At 42.1% G+C, this 16,811-nt stretch overlaps 1 protein-coding gene across 1 annotated transcript in view; it reads right to left on the bottom strand.

The window, feature by feature from the left end:
• vps50 (VPS50 EARP/GARPII complex subunit) overlaps positions 1-16,811 on the bottom strand; it is a 90,519-nt gene that overhangs the window by 23,136 nt on the left and 50,572 nt on the right. Inside the window, exons 18-22 of the mRNA XM_072370028.1 lie at positions 16,498-16,683; positions 15,288-15,406; positions 13,897-14,003; positions 12,721-12,842; positions 9,299-9,379 (exon numbers count right to left, since the gene is read on the bottom strand). Of these exons, the coding sequence (XP_072226129.1) occupies positions 9,299-9,379; positions 12,721-12,842; positions 13,897-14,003; positions 15,288-15,406; positions 16,498-16,683 (615 nt within the window). The remainder of the gene's footprint in view (positions 1-9,298; positions 9,380-12,720; positions 12,843-13,896; positions 14,004-15,287; positions 15,407-16,497; positions 16,684-16,811) is intronic.

The following is a 16,811-nucleotide window of genomic DNA, read 5'->3' as shown; positions in this document are numbered from 1 at the left end:
CCAGACTGTTAACATCAGCAGGTAAGGTTAAAAAGGAGTTACTTTGACAAAATAAACAGGGCGAGCTTTATTTGAACATTGTATTATACTAGTTTCTACCCTACAGAAAGCTCCTCAAGTGGCCCTGTCCAGCGGCTACAGAGCCTCATTTATGGAGAACAAGCGAAGGACAATCCATCTGCACACAATCAATAACCACAGCGCTCCGTTTCCTTTTTAATAAAACACTTTTAAATAAAACGCATTGCATTTTAACATTACAAAAAAAAAAAAGAACGTGTGTGTGTGGGCAGCTAAATGCTCGGTTAAATGTGCAGGAACATAATGGGATTTTAAAAAAACAACCTTTGAGCTCAGTGTTTTAATTATCTGTCTAGCAATGGCGCTCTGAAGTGGTCCTCGAGTTAATGAACCACTTTAAAGACCTTTGATGCTAAACGATGAGTAAAAAAAAAAAAAAAAAAAAACATGCTTTCCGTTTGACAGATAGTTCCAGCTTAAGTGTTCTGTTTTTCTCTCTTCTTTTGAGTTTTTTTTATTCAAACATCGAGACCGCTCTGCTCGCGGAGACGTCTCAACAGTTACGGTTAAAGCTCACTGTAGGTAATTCAAGCCTTTACCTTAGAAGACATTACAAACAAGTTTGTACATGCATATCACAGTTTGTCTCAGCCCCTAATCAGATTAGCCATGTATCACACTAACTTCCTGTAAATTCAACCCAGTTTTCTTTATAAAGTACCACCACCAGCTCAAAGATGTGGTGCAATTCAAACCAATTACAGCCCAGTTATAGAGAAGACATATCTGGAGACAACAAGGAAACAATCACATCTACACAACTGTCAGTTTTGGGGTTTCTTTTTCAATTTTAGTCATCAAAATCATCAATTTTCTTTGAATTTGGACATTTTAAAAATGACTGCGGATGTTTAGCTAATCAGTGAGGAGGGGAAAAGGTGTTATTCTCATGTGTGGCATCGCTGCTATTTGCGTCTCTGTCAACCCAAACTTCACGGGAGGAGGCGGATCAGGGGGGCAAGGGAAGAAACAATTGAGTAAATTCAGCCTCCTTTGTTCAAAACAGGACACTGGCAGAGTATGCACACTTCAAACGGTGTACATACATCTGGCAACAAATCATGAAGCATAACAGAAATACGCCAGTTTTTGGTAGACACACTGATTGCTCTGGATGCCTTTAACAAAACTATGAACAAGAATACGATTGATACTGGCGAGAGATCCTATTTACAGATGCCTCCGTCTTCATATTCATTTCATTTTTCACATCTTCCTTTCTGCCTGCATTGACTTCACGGTCACATTCTGCACTTGTGGTGCAGACACCACACTTCGTCACCCCTGCTGTATCCTCCGAGTCAACCATCAATGATGAGTCAATTAGTATTAAAAAAAAAAAAAAGGAGAGTCAGAATGTGGAAGCAATGGCGCCTTCTCAAGTTTACATATAAGAAAATATGCTTCTGGCATTAACTGCATGTGGCAGACAAACTTTGCAACTGCAATTACTTGAAGCCCAGCCATTATTTCATTGGTAATTTCAGAGAGTAGCATCACACCCAGTCCTGTGATCCGCTGAGCTTTGCAAACAGCCAGGAGCTGAGAAATGACAGCTTGTCCACAATGTCCATAAGGACCTTAGCCTTCTGTGCCAAATATGGTTTCCCCATGTAGGCCAGCTGCATTGTCAGAGGACATCAAAGGAAAGGGGTCTTATCTGTGTGGTTGTAACGATTAGAAATTAAACTCTGCTATTCCCAATGAAAATATGTCTCGTAAAACTGAACATCCATGGAAGGATTTCAAAACAGATAAGAGCGAAGCTTTGAACAAGACTAGAAAACAGGGATGGAGCAGTGGCCTGATGACTATCAGTCCCCACTGTTTTTCCTCAAAGGGATCACAGATAAGAGGTCTGAAATATTTACCCAGCTGAAGAATGCTTCTTAATGAGACACTGTGAGCGCGTTCGAGCGCAGTTTCTGTGTATGTTGCAGCTCAAGTATAATGAGATTCTGCTGTGTTTCATGATATCCACATGGGACATGTAAGCCCTTTCCCACAATGCCTCTGAGAGAAGCGGAACAGAAGCTTTGTATCGATCGGGACGAACAGCTCTTCTCAGAAAAATGATTCCGTCTCCACAGAGGACGTTTCATCTCATTTTGCTCTTTCAACCTAACAAAACACCTCTGATAAAGAGCACAAAAAAACCATCCAAAAGCTGGGTTGTGGCGGTTTCCCAAACTGCCTCATGACAAGTGTGCAGCGCAGAGACAAACAGTAGCCTCTACCTTTCTCACCGCAGCCGAAGGGTTTTTATTGACTCCAACAAAGTCTGTTTTTCTTTTCTTTGAGGCAGGACAATGGGTGATTTGATCTCATCGAGTTTTGTGGTGGGTACTGGAGGCACTATCTGTCAGATGGGAGCTGGCTCTCTGTATCAAATAACATGCAAAACCCCAGGACATTGGCTTACCTATCAGAGCAAAAAAAGGAAGAAGCTGGAAGCAACAACGTTAAAGAATGAATACAGTTCACCTTAAGTTTAAGGGCCCCTGTCCACATGGCGACTTTTCTCTGGCAGAAAACTGCTGGCAGGGTGCTCAGAAGCTGCCCAAAAAAACCTCTGACGCATCAGAGAGGTTTTTTTTTTTTTTTTTTTTCTCATTTCTACGACAACAATCTCATGACACATCTCCACTTCAACCGCTACAGCACTCGCTTAACCCTTTGTCTTGCATCATTTCAAGTCCATTTGCCCAAATACGATGCGTTAAACAAAGTTTATTTGACCGTGAGCAGCCAACGGAGGACGCTTGCCCTCGAACCGACGGCGCTCGTCTCCACGCAGTCCGACGGCTGTCATGCAGAAAGAGGTCGCTGTGTGACAATCTATTGGACACATTAGTGGCTACTGTTAGAAGGACTCTCTTCAGATGGTTCGTGGTGCCAGAGCACAACGTTCAGAGAGATAATTAGCATCTCTTTGCTCTGCTGTCACCTGCAAGACAAACTGTGAGTCATTTTTATTCAAGAAGACTGTTTCAGTTTCATCACTATCACATTATTAATGGCCTTCTTTTACCACCAACATTTGCTCTTACAAAGGGCTTTTCTTTTATTGGGCTGTATGGAGCATTAGTGAGTGTCTTGCCTGTAGTGGACAGTGGGTTCCTGATTCAGTTCAAAGCTACTCTCGGAGGGGATTCATGAGAAAAGCGCATCTAAAAAGACTCAACATTCATAGAGGTGTGAGTGAATGCTACATTGTGGACTTTTACGACACTTCGCTTTTGCATGAAAACGGCTGGGTTACGTGTGCGTCGCTCCACGGACGTTCTGCAGCTGAGCAAGTGTAGTTCCAAAGTAAACAATCGTCTGGTGCTATAGGTGGCCAAAGATTCACTCTGCTCACGGAACCTGTCGGAGCAGCTTTAAGCTTGGCTGGTCCATCGACATATGTTACTGATCGTCCGAAACCGAGAGCGCTCCGACATCGATTACTCACGAGAACTTCAAACGGCCCTGAAAAAAAAAAAATAAAAAATGGACTATTCCTTTGAAGTGAGTAAAAACAAAAGCAAATTTGCTTCCTGTGCCTTTCAAACAATACTCACTGGCTCTTTTTGAAAACCAGCTTCCAGACAAAACACTTAAAGAAATCTAAATCAATTTTTAAATGACACTCCAGAACAAAATCTCTATTCTTATGAGCTCTGTAAACTCCCACAGCCTGATAATCCTGCAACCACGCACTGTGAAGGATGCTTCTGAAAAGCGATCTCTCAGTCCAAGTGTCTCAGTCTAGCATGATTGACTGCTGACTCCGTCTCAAACCCATTCCACAGAAATTTATATCCAAGTGAAATGGACTGGCGGTAAAGTTATTACTGCCAAGAGGATCCTATTGTGCTTCTTTGTCCCTCTAACGCCAGAAATTTGGTTTTCATTCGATGAATGTCAAATGGAATTGGGGTCTTCATTTGTTTTGTGCAACATCGCCAGACCCTCTGAGCCTATCTTAGGCAACTTGCGCATCCCACAGCTGGTGGTCTGCTCACCTGCTCTGGAATGACAAAACCTGGCCGAGACACAAGCGGAGAAATCTTTTCTTGAGTCATTGGGCAAAGAAAAATAAAAAGGAAGAAACCAAAATGCTACGAAAGTCAGGAGCAAAGAGAAGCCATGACACACATCAAAAGAAAGTGCACGATTTTGCTCTTTTCTGTGCCCGTCACAGTGAGAGGTGCGAGGAGCCACTGGCAAAGGTTTATGGGAGGCTGCAGACAGGAGGCTGCGTTTCTTATCCGGAGGGATAAACTGTCTCCTCATCACAGCGAAGGAGTATGACCTGCGATGAAATGTGTGTGTGTTTTGCAACAAAATGTCAATTCTTGTGACATTCTGTCAAGTACAGCATAAACAAGCCCACCAAGATGCTTAATTACAATCTATAAGCCCTGCCAAAAGGCAATCCCCTATGGGCCAGTTGAGACAGCGATGTGTCCTCAAAGTGAAAACTGGGCTAAAATTTGTCTCCATAAGATTTTTGAGTATATCGAGAAATTGTAAACCTGTGAAACAAAACTCCAGGCGGGATTTTATTCTGTGCATGCGCCGAAACTTTTGGTGAACATGTGTTTACAGATGAACAACTGCGTCATTGCTCAAAGTCCCCACACTGTGTGTGTGTGTGTGTGTGTGTGTGTGTGTGTGTGGCACTGAAGTCACAAGCATAAATTCTGACCCTGCCTTTACTCCTTTCCTTAGACCTGAAGCTGAGTGCCAATGCAGCTCAATCAAATGTTCCATCAGAGGGCAAAGGGTTCAGTTGCTGAAAGGAACAGCCGGTTTTCAAGGCGGACAATGACGCAGGCTCTTTGGGACTTCAAGGGTTACGAAAAGCCTTCAACAACACATCTGAAAAATTTAAAAGTGCACAGGCTCACATCTAATGACTCGGTTCAATGTCCAGTGAGAGGCAACAGACCAGGGGGTGTAGTTTCTATCAGGCCAGAGTAAGCTTAGGAAGAGGTACAGCAGACAGTGTTCGCATATGTAGAGAGTAATGTGCTAATATGGCTGCTGAGTATCAGAATATCCCAACATGAAGTGGTGAACGTGCACGTTTTCTTGCCCGTCTGTGTGTCTTTTCTGTACATTTGTGTACAACGGTGCCAGTGGAGAAATCCTCCCCACCTTTCACTCTCGTTTCGGTGCCAAGGCAGGAAAAGCATGAGCGGGCAAATGAACGCGCACACGTCTACGTTAATGAACTCATCGCAGAACTGTGGGTTGACTCCAGAAAACGGTGGAACGAAAATCAAATGCACAAACACTGTTTTCAGTCACATGCACCAGTAAGCTGTGAACTGAACAAGTAGCGGCCTGTGATGATGAGAGTTAAGAGGCATGAAAAAGGATAAGATGATAGGGTAAACAGATAAAAAGAAGGAGAAAAAAAAGGGAGAAATGATAGAAATGACAAGACTGTTTAAGTATTGCAAAAGAAATGACATGGATAGAAGAAATACCAGCCTTGCTACTGCTGATCTGAATAGGAAGAGAAGTGAAAGGTTAGTTAGTTGATATCACTGCAAATGCTAGTCTTTGTTAACCCTCTTCACAACACTGCTTGCAGCAACAGCTCTCAGCGGCTGTCACAGCTGAACTTTCCAGCAATGTCAATATGACCACAGACGAGGTTCATGGCATTATTCGGATAGGACACGGTCAGAGAAGGTGCCCCAGGCAATGTGGTGGGAGGATTTGAAGATTTTCCAAGTAAAGATTCATAAAACTCAGAGGTAATCAAGAACATGGTGGCGGGGAGAGCTTAAAAACTAGGCGATGATCTTAGGCTTTTTTTTTCCCCTGCAGATCACCTGCTTTGAACTGGAGCCACTCTCTACCCGAAAGCAGGCGAGTCTCACTGCTGTTCACGTGGGACTCTGAGTCATTACCAGCACTTTGGCTTTGGAACCAAACTGTTGCGATGGCAAATCAGGGGAACAAAACCGCAAGGATTTAGAACTTCAAATGACACGCAGCGTGCAATTAACTTTGTAATACGTTTACAAATGAGGTCGAACCTGTCATAATCTCTAGAGTGTGAGTGTGTCTATTTGCATGCAAGCGGAGAAGTGTGTGTGTACTCTGCATGCACATATCCACTGTGCAGTGGAACTACCTGCATAAAAGAATGGAATATGGAAGAATCACGGAAGAATTTGTAACTTATGAATGATAACTTGTGTTTCTGCGAGATGTATGTTAGAGGATAACAATGTGAAGCGAAGAGAGAGGAGAGCAAGGTATAAAACGATGAAACCCAAGGAAACATGAAGGTGTGCAGTGTCCCTTTGAAGAAAACAGGCTTTTGAGAGGAGCTATAACAGTTTTGCCTATGAGAAAGAACAAGCTAAAAGCATTTGCTAATAAAACGCAGGGAAAGGACGGGTGAAGTTACAAAACCCGACCTCTGAGCTAATTTGAAATAGCTTGTAATCAGACACAATAGCGATAGGATTATGCTCATCTGAAACGCACGCATGCAGCCGTGTGGATTAAATTTAGTAGCATTTTGTATTCCGAGAGGATTCTCTCACCGAAACTCCAACATGTCTCAGTGCATTACACTCCTCTCCCATCTCTCCCCACATCTAGTTTATCCAACCATCCGACTCATTTTAATCAGCTGAACAGTTCAGAGCGTATACATGGTCTCTGAAGAAAGCAGCCGAGCACCGAGCAAGTCAGCTGCAGCCTTCCTGACATCCGAAAATGGCTCATAATTCACCTTGAAAATTACCTAGGTGTAAAAGGCTACCAAGAGTAGCCCCTGAAGCTAAAATACATGCTGTTAAGTAAGGCTATTCAAGGTTTGGATCATTTATGAGTCTTTTGTGTGATTTTGTAACCAGTGTTCGTTTTCCTTCCCCTGCTTTCATGATCTATTTTTTTTTTATGTTTTCTGCTTCCTTAGTGCTCAGCTATGAGCATTACAGGTAAGTAACCAGTAAAGCCATTACCGGCGAAATACTCTTTATGCTGTGCTGTCAAATAAATGCTTTGCTTCAACGGTCACTCGGAAGTTGTGCGCTCCCTGCTGTGGGAAAAATACTTTCTGTGGCTACATGCAAAAAGTGCTGCTAGTTGGACCTATTATATTCTGATGAGATTTACAGTAAGATAATGACGAGACTGCCGCTGATGGGTGCCAGAATGGCTTGTCATCATGTCACCCATCACTGTGTATTATGCATCCTGAAAACTCAAGATGCTGAACACAGCGACGGTCAAACTCTTTGCTTTCATGCTGGTCTGTGACAGTGAAACTATGTTCAAATGAAAAAACATTTGTATAAATATATAATATAATATTCACTATTTAGCACATTTTTTTTTCTATACATGTTCTAAATCTGGAAATGGTATTGAGAACGTTCACATTAGAGCATTATCTTGATCACATGGCACATTTGATCTAGTGCGGACGTTATTCATTAAGAGAAACTGGAGGACCGTGTAGATGTTAACAAAAGCAGTGTTTGCTTTGTTTGTGTCATTAAAATCGTACAGAGCTGCTCTCTGTTCAGTCTGTGTTCAGTTTCCCTCCACGTTCCTGTGAAAACTCCAGCTTTTTTCAGAGGCATGAAGATGGAAAAAGGGAAGCGCTTGTGTCTGACATGCTAATTCTTTGTAATATGTTGTCACTGTCCCCCGTCCTCTTATGCACTCATTCATTACTCTCAACAGCCATTCTCAGTCATTTCTCTCACAAAATGTTTGATTAGCTGAAAAAAGTTTAAAAGACAACATTTCTGACATCCGATTGACACCATGTTGTATTTCAGCTCTTGAGGTATTTGCTGACACACTTAAATACCAAAGAAATTAAACGAGAGCTTCTCCTGCTCCGTTTTTACTAGCTTGCAACAGAGAATCGTAATTTCGTTTCATGTGGAGCAGCGCTCGCTCCTCAAGTGAGTTGACAAACTCTTTGATCCCTTTTAAAAGCTGTCTGAGAATATGAAATTACCTGAAAAGAAACTATTTGCCGTATCACACCTGTGCGGTGCCACAGCCGGCTGAAACACGGAGGAACAAAGCCATCGTATGAAAGCCGATCATTTAAAAAAAATCTTAAGATTGCACATTTTACACAAGAGTTTCGTTTTAAAACACACTTTCTTAGGTATTAGGTATAATCGTTAATCGAAAAATACAAGAAAGCCCCATCGGTCGTCAGAAAGAGAAAAGCAAGATTGAAATCTTTAAGGAATTTCTCATTGGGAAAAGAAAAAACATTTTCTTTTTCATTTCAGAGCCGACTGACTGTGTCACTATTTGTGTCATATGCAACAAACCTAATCCATCTACGCAGCAACGGGAGCTCAGAGGTTCGTATTGTTCTAAAATCAAATATGAGCTACTGCTTCTGAATAAAAATGAGCACAACTGACATTTTAATTGCTTTTTTTTTTTTTTTTTTAAAGTTAATTTGCTGCATTTACAGCAGACCTTAATTGGTCTCAAGGGACATGACTTATTACTTCCATTTCCTTTTAAAAGCAATATCTAGGAAAACCAGAAGATCCACAGCCTCGTCCGCATCAATGGGCAAAACCACCGCAGGGTGAGACCAGATGATCGTTCGTTTATGGTTTCGTTGATAACAGGGCAAAAAACGCTGCCAGATATGGAGAAAAATTTAAGGAAGAAGTGAGGGAGGACATTTGTCTCATCGAGTTAGAGGTCGAGAGAGACAAAAGAAGGACAGACTGCCAGACAAAAGAGTTGCAGAGTGTGGTCTGCACCACACCGATTGTCTCCATGTCACATTAGCAAAGGGAGGAGAGATCGAGGGCCCTAATGGAATAACACCCACCGTCGGCTGCCCACATTAAGAGATGGAGGTGTCCGTGTGCTCGTGTCTGTGAGCGAGCTGGGAGGTGACCACTGGCCAGATGATGACGACCCATAATGCATTTTGTGGTGACACCGGCTGTGGGCTCTTTTAACAGTACGATCACGCATGCGGTAATGGTCGGAATGAATAAAATGGACAAGGAAGAACAAAAAAAAAAAAAAAGGGAGAGGCATAAAGAGAACGGAGGCTCACGTGGACAGAGGATATGTGGTGAGATCGTGTTTGTGTCAGAGTGGCGATGAGGTAACGAGGACTGGTGAAAGAGAAAGAAGGAGAAAGATGATGAGTAGAAGAAGAAGGTGAGGCAGAGAGTAGAATATGAGACAGTTGCAGTCTTACCATGTCGATGAGGCTCTCTTGGATCCGGTTCAGTGTGGTTCTCAGTCTGCTGCTGATAAGACCCAGACCTGATGACTCATACTGTAGAATGCATACACACAGATATACACGTGGTGAGTGTCGGTACGGTGCACTGAAACTTTCTTCTTTAAGAACATACTTCAGTAGGGTTCAAAACTATACACACACACACACACACACAAACGCAGCAAGATCTGCTTTCTTCTAAAATAATTTAAGACTAGATAATCTTTGCTTCCTACTTCTAGCAGACTCAGGCACACAGGCATCAAAATCAAACAATCAGAGAGGCGACAGCGCAGAGAGAGGAGAGGTATGTACAGGGTAGCAGCACAGCAACTTCGACATCGAAATGCCTCTGAAATCCCTTTGAGATGTGCTTGATGTCACTTAAGAAAGCAAATCATGCGCATCTGAAGAGCTTCAAAACAACCACACCACATACGTTGGTCAAGTGCTCCGGACTCACAAGGCAGCGCCGCCTTATATCAGTCATTAGTAACACTTTGGGGTGCGCTCTTACCAAACAGGCAGGGCCCACCACTCTGGTAGTAACCGCCTCTCTCCCACCATAAGTGGGCAAAGATGGGCTTGGGACAGGCTATGGATGGCAAACGGGCAGCAGAAAGGAAAAAAAAAAAAGAAAACAAGAAGCAAAAGCTAAAACCTTTAACAGCAACACTGTGGAGAAAGAACAACAGAACTGAAAAGAAAAGAAGTCAGCAAACAAACAGAATTAGAGACATGTACACACTGCTGTCGCTTCACAGTGAAATGAGCTGTGACTTGCTCAAACTAATGAGAAACCGATGAACAGCCAGGTGAGATGAGGAGAAATTCAACAATCGTCAAACGTTAGATTTAGGAGGTTGGTGGGATGCGACAGAAGCGCACAACAGGAGTTCCGCTGTGGGGATTAAGGAGGCTGGTATTTTTGAGCCTATCCCATTCTTTACGGTAAGATTCAACATATCTCTACTTTTCCTGCTATGGTTTTAAAGATAAGACAGAGAGGAGTCGGAAAGCTGTTTTATTGTAGTATGAACCCTGCACACGTGCATGTTAGATAACATCCAATGTGAGCTACCTTCTGGGAGTCACGGCTTGAGAGAGAAAAATAACTACTTGCATTACTGCTCACTTTTAAGGGGATCCAGTTAAGTGTCAGACACTTTCCCGATGTGCTCTCCCTTTTTCAGTTCACTTTTCCTGCCTCTGTGTTTTGATAGGCAGCCTTTCACCTCCCATATTTCTGCCACTGTATTTCAACGCAGACTTTTTTTTTTTGTTTTATATCCGTCTACAGTAGAGTAGAGTAGACACATGAGTGAAATATCCAAGGTATTCCCACGGGGTGCAAGTTTCCAGAGTTTCGAAACAATCACATCTCCAAAACTGAGTCAATCTGCCTCTCTCCCGACCTTCCGAAGCTGAAAGTCGAGTTATTCACAGCCATGAAGAATCTGTGAGCACATCACACGACGCAACTTTAGCATTTGTGTGACACTGGAGACAGTGTGGCTGTACACACAGATAATTGCTGTATTTTCCCTTTTAAATATTAATGCCCAGCCATTACTCCTCGAGTGGAGAAGTCAAGCAGCTCCATCTTGATTCCAGCAGAGTAAAGAGAGCAGAGTCTGGGTCAAAACACCAGCATATGTGCCGGGCAATTTCCAGAGGCTTTTTAAAGATTCATGGGGACATTAGCATTTTACTCTCCGTGTCTCTTTGACTGAGACCCATTAATGAAATGGATGGTCTCATGAATGACTCTTTGGGGTATTTAAGCACAGGTGGTTAAAAAGTGAAAGTGAGAGTTACAGAGAGATGAACAGAACATAGAGATGGGATAGAAAGTGGCTCGGGAGTATTGATGGTAAAAGTCAGTGGGGTGACATGGGCTGCTAAGTGAAAGGAGCAGGAAAAAAATGATCGAGGATGCGGCTAAACGGACAAAAACAAGCAATGGAAGATGCAGACTTGGAGCATTACGTGTCAAAAGCAAATGAGTTTAAGATACAGCAGAGAGTAATGCTGATGAATAAATACATAAATGAATGTCTTAACACACATTGGTATACTGTACATAGACCCAGAGTTGAGAAAGAGCCACTGATAAGTTAACATCTCTCAAAATTTCCTCATCTCTCCTCCACACACACATAAACATGCCAATAATCTGAATAAAAGAGGCCCCCAAGGAGCCTTTTTTCCTCTATATTTTCCATCTCCATGGGACAGAAGTCATTTTGATGCTATCATTACAACTTCCCTGAGGGTGATAAAGACACAAATGCTGTTTTTTTTTTTTATTCTCTGTCAGGCACAAAATAAATGACATGATTGCAGTTCAAATGAAACTGGGTTCAAATGGGACTGTTGGACTCTATTGCTCAAGTCGATGTTTTTAAATATCTATTTATCTATTTTCAGGTCTCACTTTATATAATCCAATACATGAAACTAACAAAACAAAACACTAACACAGCAAACCCAAAACAAAAACTGAATTACTTGTCGGCTATAACTGACAGAATCGCACATTTCTTTCTTTTCTGTGGCGCTATCAAAAGTCATATGATGCACATCACAACACTTACACCCATCACTCTCTTCTCGTGCCTTTATGCTGTTTAGTGTACCAACAGTGCAGCTTAACAGTGACTTCATCACATTTTCTCCCACAACTCATAATCTTGGAAAAAAAAAGGTCAAATTTGATCTCAAATGTCAAAGCAATTGGCATTCATTTAAAGGAAAGAAGTCACAATTACACGTCACTCAAATAATCCAGAAAAAAAATGTATATATATATTTTTAATGACATTGTATTGTATTACTGGTTCAGTGCAGTTTTCTCCTTATTTCAGCCACCGAAATGGTTAGTTTCTCCCCAGTGGAGCATCAAAATGCTGAAAATGCTGTGTTTATACTGTGTCTCATAGGTAAAGGTTCAGATAAGGGCTCAATAAAAGAGCTTTCTCTGATTTTCTCCCAGAGAACGTATCCATTCAAAAGCCAGCTGGTAAGCTTTGGATCGTTACCTTGCCGACAGAGCAACTTCTGTCGCTTGAATTATCTTTTGGCAAATTCCTTCAAGTTTTCAAATTTCCTCTTCACTTTCGAATTAAATTTCCCATCAGAATATTCAAGTTCGCAGCTGTAAGGAGAAAAAAAACAGCCCCAGCCTTTGACATTCCCACCTCTATGCTTTACTAGAAGGGGTATGGTCATACTTCATCTAACAACAAAGTGGCTTATTTTCTAATGAATCTCAAAGCATGCGAAATATGTCTTTAATGGATCGAAAATGATCAGATGATTAAAAAGTTAGCCAATATTCGGTTTAATAATCCTACATGGAACAGAAGATGCCGCGGGGATATGAAATACTGTACCATGTCATTGCGTCCAAAGAAGGTGTATACGGCATAAAGGTAGTAGTCGAAGAGCTGCGATACACAGTGGATGACATCAAAGGCAATTGGTTTCAGAATGTTCATCATCTGCATGTACTTTCCTGTAATAGAGAGGGCCAAAAGAGGACAAAATAAAAAAACTGTGACAAAACATATTTTGTTATACTCAAAGTTGTGTGGCCCCCTGAATGTATTTCAGAGAGCACAGTGTGATGCAGGGGGACATTCAGATCATTTCTGTGCTTTTCGGTATTTATAGACCAAGCATCAGTTTTATGAAGAATGACAGGCTTTTTGTTCGTAAGTAAATCTTCTCTGACATTAAAAGAGCTAAACTACAGTAAGATAATCATGATGGGCCGACATCCTTTAGGGAACATGTTGCATTTGCATACAAATTGCAAGGATCTAATTTCGCATAAAGGTAATAAAAGCTATAAATAGAGAAGGTAAAGGGATGTAACAAGGTTACCAATGACTGAACTGATGAAGGGGGGGGGTAGAAATTCAATCTCTCTGGCGTTGCCGCTGAAAGAGCACTTTTTCCCTCACACTCTCATTCTTTTTACACCCTTTCACTTAAATTTTGTACCAAGAACTCAATCAAATTCCTTTACAGCTCTGCAGGGACTGAATTAGAAGTGAAACATGAAATCAAACATAGCCATTTCCTTGCTTCAAGTTCTCCCACATAGTTCTGAATCGCTGTGTGAAATAACAAAAAAGGAGGGGGAAAAAAAGAAAAAGAAAGAGAGCATAAACCATTTTTAACTGAAAACCAAAAATTATTTGTGTTAAGTGTTTCCAAACTGGACCAGGGTCCCAGCCCCAAGACGACGACACAGGGAAGAAAAACATAAAAATCCCTTCATGAGGTGATGTCACCCAAGAGCGATCTTAGTCGACAAGGGGTCCAAATGTCCTGAAAGGCACATCACAAAGACACACGAGCGTGTCTTTGGAAATGGAAGGTCAGAGCTCAGGGCGAAGGCTAACTATTATTAGTGCAGCTCAGTCACACAGACACGGGGCGTGCCGGTCGCAACAATTTGATTAATTGATTAATAAATTGAAATCTCAGCGGGCCACAGGAGGGTTTGGGCTGCTCTGGAGGAGAGTTTAGTTGCAGAGAGTGTGCATGTGGGCAGTACCTACCGACAAGCCTGATGACATTGAGGGTGGTGTTGGTGAGAATCGGTGCATTGGTCTTATTAAGGTTGTAGTCCGACCTTTTCTTGCTTCTTATGGTCTCTCGGGACACACTGAAGGACGCAGGGGAGAAAGGGGTGTCGGAGAAAGCAGGGTGGAACCATGAGAAAGGAGACACACTAATGCATGTTAACATCGCTAATTCTCTGCAATAACAAGCCTGGTTCGAAACCTTTAGTGTGGGTCAAAGTCTTGTAATTGATCAATCGGGAACCATTACACATGGCAGGAAATACAGATAGACCCAGATGGTGAAGTCTCTGAACTAGTGATCCGGGAGCACCAGAACCCTGACACAGAGCTCACTGAGGCATATTAGCAAGCAGCCGTTACATCGGCCATCTTATTTCCAAATGTGACCCTGCAGCCCACTCAATAATAAACCATTCGTAATCCCTGCTCATAAAATGGGAAATGAGCAATTAATATGTCAGGTGTGTCGGGTTAATATAAATGGGACCGCGAGCAGGAAGTGGAGAAACACTTAAAGCAATCAAATCAGAAATGTCAGACCTGTGGGGTACGAGGACATGGAGCAGAAACACCACAACGCGATGAATGGGACACCGGAAGTTACATTACATGAAATAGTCATCAGAACAAAGCCTCCACACTGAATAATTAATAGTGCTGGATGTTTTGCTTCCTGTACAAATCTGGTATAAAACATGAGCTGAACAAGGAGTTAGATCAAATTCAGCTCCAACGGGCTGCATCAAGTGCAGCACCGCATTAAAGCAGTTATTTATAAACTAAATATAAGAAGAGGACCTGAAAAATGACAGATGTAGCGTGCTAAGATGGTTTCGCTTGTGTGTATTATAGGTCCTTTAGGATTCAACACTTTCCAGTTATAAAGGAGGCAAATACACAAAAACTGTCTCTTTTCAATACAAATAAATGCTTTACACACAAGGTTTAAAAAAAAAAAAGAAGAAAAAAGCTTTCACCTTTATCAAACAGCGATTAATTGCTCAACAGTTACCAATAACTTAGGTGGGAATGGAAAATAATGAGAAGTTTTCATGGGAAGACAATCTTCCTCAAAGCTTCCTGCCTGAAAATCAGGGTGAGACAGCGGTGAGCTAAAACTGTTGTCGCTAAAGGCATGAACACTGGCTTAATGCGCGATTTCACACACTTACGAAGCCGAGTTCAGGGTAGAGAGAGATGCAAAGAGAGATCGGTTTACTGGAATTGGTATTTGAGTAACAGGAGCTGCCGCTATGGACTGTGCACGTTTCTGTTCACCTGAAGAGTCATACTCTGATAAGCCATCTCCTGACCTGTGTGTCAGTTTGATGTGACACACTGTGACAACTTGACTTAGAACCGACCTCTTGAGAGGGGCATCGCCTGTCTGCTCATCAACATAGTCCTGCTTGAGCTCCTCGGGGACGTCGCTGTCACTGTCGTAGTCCTGATAAACGCTTTTCTCCAGCTCGTCTGACTCATACTTGGAGAACAGAAAGGAGAAAGATCAGATTGACCTTGCGGAGATAATGTCAGTGCAAAGAACAAGTACAAAAGACATGAATTTCAATGTAGCCCTCAAATGACTGGCTTGAAGTGGAAAAAGACATTCGTTAATCAGTCAGAGGAGGGTTCAGATACCTCCTTTTTGAAATAATAATATTGTCTTTGTCAGCAGAATCCTTCTCTTCAGTATCATACTGGCTTACAAGCAAAAGATCACACCATACTAAGGCTTCTGTAAGCCCTGCTTATTAATTCCTGCTCTGTTATTTCAGGTGTTGAACCAGGAAAAAAAAAAAAAGTATCACCATATCAAACAGTCTGGTTGTCAGGACATCTGTAAAATCAGGAGGAAAAAAAAAAAACTGCTTACTCCAACAAATGAACCTTAAAGAAAAAAAAAAAAGATTTGGGGCTTAACACCACTGTAGCGATGGAAGGAGCAGATGCACGTGACATCCAAAGCACAAGGTGGTTTTCTCTGGATCACTGCATCCATGCTCTGTAAATCCATCAAAAGCCTTGACAAAGAGAAGTTTGCTTTCTTTGAGGAAGCAGGTGCACAATGCCTACTGACAGATGAGCAGTGTGCCACTTTCTTTTTTTTTTTTCTCTCTCAATTATATGTGGCACCAAAGCGGTCGGCGCAGCACTCATGAGGTGAAGCGGCCTCTGTTTCTGAGAAATAAAAAGGTCTCCCACATGAGAGGATCGGATTTTGACAGCTGCATGCTGGATGGTCTTGATAACTTATAGCAAATATCTCCCAAATCAGCCTGTCTCCTTTATGAACTTTTTTGGTGTTTTTCTCAGCTTATTGCCGTGACACACGTCATGCACGTATGTCTTTCTGGTAGCAGTAAACAAGCCGGCATTTGATTTGTAGACACAAATAGAGGAAACGACCACGTATGAAACTGCTTAATCTATAACAATAGCCATAAATACTCAGACAGTACAGGTTTTGTTTTTTTAAATCAAATATCAACATCAAAATCCCGAAAATATTTGACTTGCAACCTTTTGACCAGTAAACGGTGCGTTCTGTCCTTTCGTTTTGCAGACACCTACCCCGTTGGATGCAAGCACATCCTCCGTCTCTTCTTCCTTTTGCTCAATGTGCATCTCAAAGGGGTTCCCCTCCTGAAGGAACTGCTGGAACAGCGACAGCTCCTCCTGAGCCGGGGTGGACGAGGAAACGGCCTGTTTGCTCGGTGAAATGGACGGAGAGCGACACTGGCCCATGAACTTAAACTCCTGGATCGGAGTGGATGGAAAAAAAACAGATGGGACAAAGTGCCGTGCAGCGAATCTCAATATCGAAAAAAAAATGGACTCCTTTTCAATTTTGGTGAACAAGCTTAGAACATTTTGAAATACAGGCC

The sequence above is a fragment of the Leuresthes tenuis genome, unplaced genomic scaffold, assembly GCF_036924035.1.
Source record: "Leuresthes tenuis unplaced genomic scaffold, fLeuTen1.0.hap1 SCAF_18, whole genome shotgun sequence".
In the NCBI taxonomy this organism is placed as follows: Eukaryota; Metazoa; Chordata; class Actinopteri; order Atheriniformes; family Atherinopsidae; genus Leuresthes; species Leuresthes tenuis.
Note: the sequence above shows the minus strand (reverse complement) of the source record. Positions and strands in the feature narration are given on the sequence as shown.